The sequence below is a fragment of the Hydra viridissima genome, unplaced genomic scaffold, assembly GCF_058129835.1.
Source record: "Hydra viridissima isolate aposymbiotic clone 2 unplaced genomic scaffold, HvirCarnegie_v1 scaffold_11, whole genome shotgun sequence".
Taxonomy (NCBI): domain Eukaryota; kingdom Metazoa; phylum Cnidaria; class Hydrozoa; order Anthoathecata; family Hydridae; genus Hydra; species Hydra viridissima.
The window spans coordinates 1,643,030-1,652,518 of record NW_028324310.1 but is presented as its reverse complement, the minus strand read 5'-3'; the positions used below and the strand labels follow the sequence as shown (position 1 = coordinate 1,652,518).

The window sequence follows — 9,489 nt, the reverse complement described above, 5'->3', positions numbered from 1 at the left end:
AGTATGCTTAAAGACAATTGCGTTAGTAATAAAGTAATAAAAAAAAAAACACTTTTTGATTTGCATTAACTGCTATAAAAATAGTAGAATTTAAAAATTGCTTATAATAAATAGTAAATCAACGCTATATATAAATAATGCAATAAAATATAGTAAAAAGTGTACAAAAATTAACTCTAAAAAAGATTGTAATATATATTAAAAAAAAGATAAATAAAAAAACTATTTCTTTTACCACGAACTTAAAGCAAAATATCTTAAACAAATTGATTCATAAATATTATATTTGCAACTAAACATTTGCACTAATCTTTTTAATATTGGATGTGAGTGCAGTTAAATAAAAATGCTTACGCGTACAAATAAAAAAACAAATCCTTTTCTACACGTAGCAAAGAACAGCAACAAAAATCGATTCGAAGATATAATTTTTTATTCATCGGTAGAAAACTCACTATTTACCGACAGCATGGAGCTGACGAAGGCTGTGAAGCTCTAAAACAAAAATGTTGAGAATGTGTAAATTACCGAATAAAAGTTTACGTTCAATTAAAAAAACAGCTTCTGCATTTTAAATCAGAAGTGAGAGCATGAGTTTTCAATTTCGATATTAAAACTGCTGCAATTGTATAAAATTTATAAGGAATATACCTCTCTAGTATTAGTGGCTTCTGTGCAACTTATTTCATTAAAAAGGGCACTATGCTGGAGTGCTGCGAGCTCGCCTTCGAATAGCATTACCTGTCTTATAAATTGGAAAGCGACTTGTATTTATCTAGGTAAAAAAAGAAAAAAAAAAAGGGACAAGAAAAAGGTGTTGTTCAAACACATACCTTTTTTTATCTGTATCTATTTTGTTTGCCAGCAATAGCACGGGTAGATCACTTGAGCTTTGTTGACGAATAAAATCAAGTTTTTTTAAAGCAAAAGTGAAAGAGTTTCGATCTAAAGGAATAAATAAAAAAAAAAAATTAAAACAATAACCCCCGGGGCCGAAAACAAACTTTAAAATTCGATAATCTCCCGTACAAAGACAAATTTAAAAAAACAAACACAAATTTAAAGGTTTTACAAGGGAAAGCCCTGCACGTTTACACTTGAGAAGATACTGTTACTACCTTGCATAGATATAAAACCAACTATACTTATTTAGTTAAAATAGTCTAATAATATTTAATAGAGTACTTGTCACATCATAAAGAACTATTGCGCAGTGATAAGAGGGTGGTTCGCTTTTCCAAAGTTGAACAACAACCTTATTAATAAAAAAAATAAAAAATTAAATGACAAAAAATGAGTATAATTATATAAAGGGGTAAAAACTCATCATGATCATGATCATGATCATCATAGCTATTAGTTTAAAATAGTTGATTATCAGCTAAAAATAGATTATCTATTAAAAATAGTATGGAGATATACCATTTATATCGCAAACATTATGTAAATTCTTTATTTTATGTTAAACATTATTTTGATATTGTAACAATTATGCAATGCAAATGGCACAAATATTACATTATAAAAATAATAATTAACAGAATGATAAACTTCCAAAATATTGCACAATATTTTGTCAGCTGACTCTAATCATGTTAACTATCAAACAACTGCAGGTATTTGGTTCAATATTAAAATGGATTATGATAACTTTTAGCAGGTTTTAAACTCCTTTGATGTCAAATTTTAGTATTGCAGCATTACCACAAGTACCCTTATAAGCATAAAATAGTACAAGTACCCTTATAAGCATAAAATAGTAAAGGAAAACATTTTGTCTCTTCTTCATCTTAATTTTCATTTCTTTGACATGGAATCACTCTGAAATATCAATAAGGGTTTCTCCAAGCATCTTTTTTAAAAAAATGGCAATTTCTTTATAAGAAAATAATAATAATAATAATAATAATAATAATAATAATAATAATAATAATAATAATAATAATAATAATAATAAAGTAGGTGAATAAATATCTAAAAAGAAAAATGTAAAAAAACAACAAAAAAAAAACACACTATCTCATCTTCAACTTTTATTTCTCGAGTCATAAAATCCAAGTGAAGAGCTGACTAAACAAAAAAAAAATAAACTTTAAAAAAACTAAATATCAAACAGAACCAACAAATGAATGAAAGGCTGCAAAAAAACTACCTCTAAATATGGATCATAGCTACCAAATACAACACATTTTATAAAGGCTGTTTTACCCACTAAAATAAAAGCATAGCTATAACATATCATAATAGCATTAAATGTTACAGAAAATAATATCATATAATATCAAACCTTTTTGATCACCAGTTACATAAATCTTTAGAACGTCAACTCTTTGAGGATAAGCTATATTAGCCTCCATTAAGTCTGATCAAAAGGCAAATTTTTATAAAACACTAAATAATTAAGCAGAATTAGAAATAATTAGATGTATTAATTTCAAATAATTTATAACTTTTTACAAAAAAAATAAAATATTAAAAAAAGGAATGTATTGAAAAAAATATTATTTTTAAATTACAAAAAAATACTTATGACCTCTAATCTTAATACAAATCCCTTTTCATCATTTTTTTAAATCAAAAACTAATTTTCAGGCTCTCTTTCCTATTTCATAGATCAAGTTATTTAAGGAGAAAACAAGTGCATTTATATAAAGGAAAATCTTCAACGCAACGCAACTTTTGGTTATTGTATCAGTAACCTTAAACTTTAGAAAAGGTTTCAAAGTTTTTTCAAAGTCTCACTATGTTGCACTTTACTTTTCAAATAATAATTTCTCTATTAAAGCAAGTGAATCATAATGTTAACAGGAGTTTGAAACAAACTTTTTTCAAAGGATTATGTAACATGCTGCAACACTATGTTTGCAACTTTTTTTTGCATGCCTCCATGTTTTTTATTTCTTCGATTTTAAATAGCAGTAATTTAAAATTCTATTAAAAAAACAAAAAAACATTTCAAAGTGAACAGGGGGATTAAAGATTAAAAATATCAAGAAAAATTAATTCGAGGTAATTTTAGCATTTATATAATAATTACAAAATCATAAAAGAAAACAAGAGCAACATTTTTCTCAACAAATAAAAAAAGGAATTAAATAATTTCATTAGAAATAAAGTGGACCAGTAAAAAAAACAAAGCAAAAAGAATCTCAATCAATTTATGAATAGTCTTGAAACTCTATATTTTTAAAACCTGCAGTTTTTATTTATAAAAATAGTTTTTTGTAGAAGATTTATTAAATATCCTCAATGTGTTAAAATGCTTCATCAGTTAAACCACACAATTACAGCAAGATTGATGTTATGATACCAAGATAGATTTTATAACAGCAAGATAGATCTTAACAAAAATTAAACACACAATAAACATGCTCTAATTTAAAAATACACAACTATAAAAAGCTGAGTGAGATGAAGAAAATTTTAATTTTTTATTTGCTCTTTTGCAACACTCATTAAAAACTAAACTGGGCAAAGAAAAACTACTGATCACTTGCTCCCTCAGATGTCAATGAAGAATGTTGGAGATCTCTTATCTGCTTTACTAAATATGTCTTTTCATCATTGAACTGCTCATCTTCTAAACAAAAAATATATAAATGTTCAATAATATTTACAAAATTATTGCATCTTAATTGTAGTCTAAAGAAAAAATATCAATAAAAAAAGTACCTGTCCTATCAGTGTGAAAGTTCAGGAGGAACTCAACCAGTTTATCTTTATTTTTTAACAATATGTCTAAGATAGGTTGAGTTTTGTTTGGATTGGCTACAAAAACCTATAAGAAATGTTTACTAAAATGACAACAACAATGATAAGTTAAAATTAAAAATTAAAAGTGCAACCAAGAAGAACAAAACAAAAAATATTTAAAAGAATCAAATGCAAATCAAACAAGAATAAATATTTATCGGTAAATATTTATAAATATTATTTATCGGTACTTTAAAAACGTGGAATGCTTCAAACTGTATATTTCGACTTTTGTCACGTAGCATGTTCATCATGAGCTTTAGATTGTCTGGATTACTTATGTATCGTGTCATAATAATGAAGTTGTGACGATCTAGCAACAATTCGCCTAACAGCTAAAATATTTTCAAAAAGTAAGATAGTGCTGCATCATGTACTGTTAATTTTAAAAAAGCTTTTAGTAATTTAAAATGATAAAATAAATTGCTGTCACAACAAAATATATCATACTTTCAGTGATTGGCGTTTTGTGACATAATTCTGTGAATCAAGAAGGACTCGATATTTTGTAAAAACCTGTAATAAAAACACCAAAAATAAAAAAACCAACATTTAACAGAATACTTTTAAATTTTGCTAACAAACACTTGTATGAGTGAAAATTATATATGTATAGTAGGGTGGTTCATAAGGCTCACAATTTTAAAAAATCTACTGTCTCCTTAAATGTGTTGGGGTTGGGGATTAAAGGTGACTCAACTTGTTAATCATTTTTTTGTCTCTTTTTTAGGGTGAGAGTTTTTTTTTAAAAATACACTTTTAAAAATAATTTTTATAAGCTTACACTTTAAATATATTGCCATTTTATTGCATAGAACAATCCATAAAAAAATAATAAGGGGTCAGATAAGAATATAAAATGCATTTCAGAAACCTCTCTATAGCTAAATACTTATTAATAGACTTAAGTACCAAACCTTATCATACTCTTGCTCCAAAAACTGAGAACATTGCAATTTATGTCTAGTCAAAAGCTCCTAAATAAGGATGAACAAAAAACTCATCATCATAATAATAATGGCCTTAATATTAATATTAATAAAAAATAACTCTCCAGAAAACAGCAATGCACCTTGAATGTGCTGAAAGCATCAGAAGCAATATCAAATGTAGAGTCCTCTACATATTTGAATAAGTCAAAGAATCTTTCACTTGACAGAATAACTTTGGCTAATGACTCATAACGTATGCACTCACGAAGTATCATACCCGAGTTTAAAGCTATTTCAGGATTTTCATACCTAAACAGAAAACCTAACTTATCATAATGAAAAAATGAAAGAAAAAAAATGCAATTTATCAATAGACTTAAATTGATTTTTATTTATAAAAAAAAAGTTACAAGAATAGTGTGAAAAGTTAATGAAGGTCAATGAAGAGTTTTAAGGTCAACCTAAAAAAAAAATGTCTGGATGGTAATAGAATTATACTTACAACTTATCTACTTCTCATTTGGTGTAAAAAGAGCTTTGAACAACTTTTTTTGGCTTAAAACAACGTCATTCGTCACATAAAATAATTTTCTTTCAATCTGAAGTATGTTAACTGATCTATGAAATGACAATCCATATAAATCTCCCTATGATGATTATCACTTAACACCAAAAGTTTACTTTAAAATGTACCATTAAGAAAGAGTATGCAGTTGCTCTTATACTTGAGTCACTTATATTTGAGCTATATATGAACTACTGCAATGGCTTGCAACTTTTAAGTTAATAATTTAAAAAATAAATTATAAAGTCTAAGATCATTGCTCTAACTACCTTTAGAAAAAAAAAAAAAAAAAAAAACATTTTTCATTTATACTATTTTGAATGGTGAGAAAAAATATTTTCGATGAAGTTGAATTAACACTTTCTATCAAATAAAAATATAATCTCCCATATAATCTCCCATATATTTTCTATCAAATATAATCTCCCATATATTTGGTCTGCTTCATATTACTGGCATAATTTAAATCAAAACTCTGTAATATAACAACCCAAAGTTAACTGGGGCCTTCTTATGGGTCATATCACCTAGCATTGTCACTTGACAACAACAATACTAATTGTCCAATAGATGAAATTAATGATTAACAAATAATTTAGGGTCAAAAGATAAATAATCTAGAGTTAAGACTGTGAGTATTAAAAATAACAACACATGGCAACATCATAAGGTCATCAAATGTACAATTAGAATGAATCATATGGTAATATTGTCCATAGATAATGTTCACTGTTCACAACAAGTTTTGCAAGTGCTTAATGATCTGTGTTATACAAAATAACAAGAATCTTGTTGAATATCACCCCCACCAAAATAGATAAAATGATGTTAGAAGTTTGCATAGGTTTAACTTTAAAATTTGGTAAATAAAGGCAGGCTTAAATTTCAGTTGTTTAGTACTCTCCCCATTCCTTTTTTTTTTTTTGAAACCATGGAAACCAAAAAATAAACATAATGCACCAATCATATGATTAGACAACTGGTTAATTTTTGAGACAGAATGGTTATAAGGTACTTAAAGCATCATTTTTTCCTTTTTAAACAAGAGTTGAGCTAAAAATCTTTACTAAAAACTCATCAAGTTATTTTACTTTATTTATATTGAAATATTTTTCTGTCTTTGAATGGTTTGTATATTAGAATTAGATCTAAAAAGAAATAAAATTACAATAATAAATACCCTTTAAGAAGATGAAAAAGAATCTCATTGTTTTGTTCAATATAATCTACAGTTGGAGATCGTGCTCCGATTTGTCTTCGTAGCATAACACCAAAGATCTGCACAACTTCTTTTTTTGACTAAATTTATCAATACAAAAACATTTTTTTATTTATTAATTATAACATAAAGAAGCTGGTGTTTAAAATTAATAGCTAATAATTAATGATATTTTTTGACAAAAATTATTAAACATGCAAAAAATTTATTTAAATAAGCAGCAATTTAAAACAGTAACTAATACACTCTATTTTTTTTTTTTTTTATCAATAAAACTGTTCTTTTAACATTGAAAACGATTATGGATATGACTTTAATGTACTTTATGAAAAATAAAAAAGTAAACTAAATATAAAGGACAATAAAAATTGCTTTATTAACCTTTTAGTTTAAAAAGATAAAGATAGTGTTTTTTTTACCTCAAAGTCTAACTTAGAAAGATTAGCCACAAGAAGAGCAAACATATGATAATTGTAGAATTCTTGAGCAAGTTGTGATACCAATTCAGGCTGTGGATCTTGTTCTAAATGTTAAAAGTAAAATTATTATAAAACTTATTTCTATCTATAAACACAAGTAATAATCCCTTCTTATTACGACTATTTATTTAGCTACCAAGTCATTTTTTAAGTTGCCAAGCCATTTTGTAAATAAATTTAATGTATTAATCTTGCTTATAAATAATTTAGAATATTTGAAATTAGGTTTTACTGATGGCTATTCTACTTGTTAATATGTAAAATTAACAGACTTTTAAAACTTGTGTTAATATTAATATATTATTTTAATATTCTTCCATATTTTTTTCCATAAGGTATAAAGATAAAATTTGCCTCCTGATCCATATAGTATAGTTTTACATGCTTGCAACTGTTTGCTGATATCTTCAAAAGCCTAAAGTTGAACAAAATTAAAAACAAAAAAAAACAATGCAATAGCTAATGCAATAATTAAATGAGGAATAAGATGGAAGATAAGCAAGTTCTGAATATATTTTAAATTTAATCAGCTAACCAGTGTAAAGTACTCAGTATTGCTTTGCAGAAGATTATTGAAAGGGGAATAATTTAATTGGCATTGGACAGAATTTTATAACATGAACAAGATTAAATTATTTACATGAAAAGCTTAAAATAAATAAGGATAAAATTTTAACTAAATACAAGAAAATAAAAGATAAATAAAAAGAAAAAGATTATAATAACCTTCTCTGATTTCTTATCAGACGTATCAGATTTCAAGATTGTTAGAGATTCATGCAGATTCTTACCAATCTCTTGAGGTGACTTTCTAGATGGACCAAACAATGGCATGATGACTGTGGATGAAAACAAATTATTAACTTTATTTACATTATTCTAATTTTTTCAAAGCTATAAGCCTGATAAACTTCACTAGAAATGTGAAGCCATAAATATTAATTTTAACAAAGATTTTCTTTCAAACCCAATAAATAGAAACTACAAACATAAATCACAGCAGCATTTAAAAAAGTGAAAACATAAGATTTTTGAACATACAGCTATAAATATTACATAGAGCTATTAATCCATATTTCTTTAGTAAGTAGTAAAGACTTCACCTTGTGAATTGAATTTTAAGGATATTCAAGTATTAAATTTTTTTTAAAGCATGTTCTGAAAAATAAAAACAAAAAAATATTAGTCAAAACTAGTAATTATTTCATAAATAGCTTGACTTATCATAAATGCAGATTAATATATTAATATTTAGTAATAGTAATAAAAAAAAAAAAAAAATTGGTAGTGAAACTTGTAATATATATATATATATATATATATATATATATATATATATATATATATATATATATATATATATATATATATATATATATATATATATATATATATATAATACAGACATATTTCTATTATTGTGCCAAAAAAAAAAAAAAATTTATGAACCACTGTACCTAAAGTCCCCCTAATAGCAATTGTGTTTTATAAATCTATGTATACACTGAGTGTTTTAACAGTTATCTTACTATTACATTCATTAGTGATAAAGAGTATTATTATAAATAATGTTTGAATACAAACTTCGTTTTATTATATTTGGAAATCAAATAATTTTTAATACCATTATTGATTGTATTCAGACTCAGATTGATACTAATTTTGCTTGCAGAGTTCTTCCATATCTGAAACAAACAATGAACTATATTGAAAACTTGAGACAAAAGCTATGAACACTATGAAACTCTTTAACCTGACTTTTCTAATTTTATAAGAAAGTTGGCCAAACTGTTTGTGAGAGCTCAACACAGGCTATCGGTGAAGCATTGTGGATAAAGTCATAGTTGTAGGTCTGTCAAAGTTGGAATTAGTTTTTTCTTATAAAAGACATTTCAAGAGCATCCATTTTTTCTCAGAAAAAATCAGGTTTGAAGCAACATTTTGTAAGCTTCTATCTTTTTCAATATTTTTCACCAGGATTCTGGTCAAGTTAAATTTATACCAGAGGATCTTGTCTTCCTTTGTGCTCAAAGAAAAACTGCAAAAAAAGATACACATAAGGAGTTGACAGTAATATGGATAAAAAGAAATGCTTCTTAACATCACTGGTATATAGCTACTTGATTGAGTTTCAGTGATCATCACTGGACATGAAAATACCAGGTATTTACCTGAAACCTTTGAAAGATAGATTGTGATGTAAGACAATTTTTAATCTGAAAGAAACTTGCTTCTTTTATGTAGCCTGATATTTTATATTAGTACATATAGATGGAAAAATCAATTTAAAGATATATCCTTTATGTGAACAATTTCCAGTGATCTCCATCATCTTATTTGTGGTTTAAGTTTAACTGAGAGCTTAGCACTAGCTTATACCAGGAGTACAGATTCCAAAAATAATTTAAATCTTCAACTAAATCTTACTATAGCTATTCTTCAAACATTTCATTGTCATTAACTTGTAATTGAGCAAGGGACTAGTTACTTTAACATTTTTTTTAAGCTGATGTTTCCACAAACAAACAAAAAGCAAATGAT

General features: G+C 25.9%; 2 protein-coding genes across 4 annotated transcripts; both read right to left on the bottom strand.

Moving 5' to 3' along the window:
- Nucleotides 1-257: 257 nt before the first annotated feature.
- Nucleotides 258-2,847, bottom strand: LOC145191190 (ras-related protein Rab-6-like). Its single transcript, XM_090066993.1, has 7 exons — nt 2,288-2,847; nt 2,153-2,211; nt 2,017-2,070; nt 1,186-1,255; nt 834-945; nt 652-745; nt 258-495 (listed from the first exon to the last, which is right to left on the bottom strand). The coding sequence occupies exons 1-7, from the start codon at nt 2,355-2,357 to the stop codon at nt 433-435; spliced, it is 522 nt and encodes a 173-aa protein (XP_089923119.1). The 5' UTR covers nt 2,358-2,847; the 3' UTR covers nt 258-432.
- A 152-nt stretch (nt 2,848-2,999) lies between these two features.
- On the bottom strand, nt 3,000-8,121 carry LOC145191188 (calcium-binding protein 39-like). 3 transcript variants are annotated; one of them, XM_080068198.2, is made up of 11 exons: nt 8,052-8,121; nt 7,675-7,787; nt 7,303-7,363; nt 6,889-6,992; nt 6,431-6,549; nt 4,826-4,994; nt 4,671-4,730; nt 4,204-4,269; nt 3,945-4,088; nt 3,673-3,778; nt 3,000-3,580 (listed from the first exon to the last, which is right to left on the bottom strand). In XM_080068198.2, exons 2-11 carry the CDS (start codon nt 7,780-7,782, stop codon nt 3,483-3,485), a joined length of 1,035 nt encoding a protein of 344 aa, XP_079924324.2. In that variant the 5' UTR covers nt 7,783-7,787; nt 8,052-8,121; the 3' UTR covers nt 3,000-3,482. The 3 variants fall into 3 exon arrangements, with proteins under 3 accessions (XP_079924324.2, XP_079924325.2, XP_079924326.2); XM_080068199.2 differs by having other exon boundaries at nt 7,990-8,111; XM_080068200.2 differs by having other exon boundaries at nt 8,005-8,111.
- Nucleotides 8,122-9,489: the final 1,368 nt, after the last annotated feature.

Bases quoted from the DNA above. Each gene is read 5' to 3' on its own strand.
- LOC145191188 (XM_080068198.2), bottom strand. From the start codon at position 7,782: ATGCCATTGTTTGGTCCATCTAGAAAGTCACCTCAAGAGATTGGTAAG. The intron at 4,731-4,825 runs GTGCATTGCTGT...ATCCTTATTTAG, and splicing joins ATGCTTTCAGCACATTCAAG to GAGCTTTTGACTAGACATAA. The intron at 3,779-3,944 runs GTACCGATAAAT...CATTTCTTATAG, and splicing joins AAGCATTCCACGTTTTTAAA to GTTTTTGTAGCCAATCCAAA.
- LOC145191190 (XM_090066993.1), bottom strand. From the start codon at position 2,357: ATGGAGGCTAATATAGCTTATCCTCAAAGAGTTGACGTTCTAAAGATT. The intron at 2,212-2,287 runs GTTTGATATTAT...CTTTTATTTTAG, and splicing joins TGTAACTGGTGATCAAAAAG to TGGGTAAAACAGCCTTTATA. The intron at 746-833 runs GTATGTGTTTGA...CCAATTTATAAG, and splicing joins ATAGATACAGATAAAAAAAG to ACAGGTAATGCTATTCGAAG.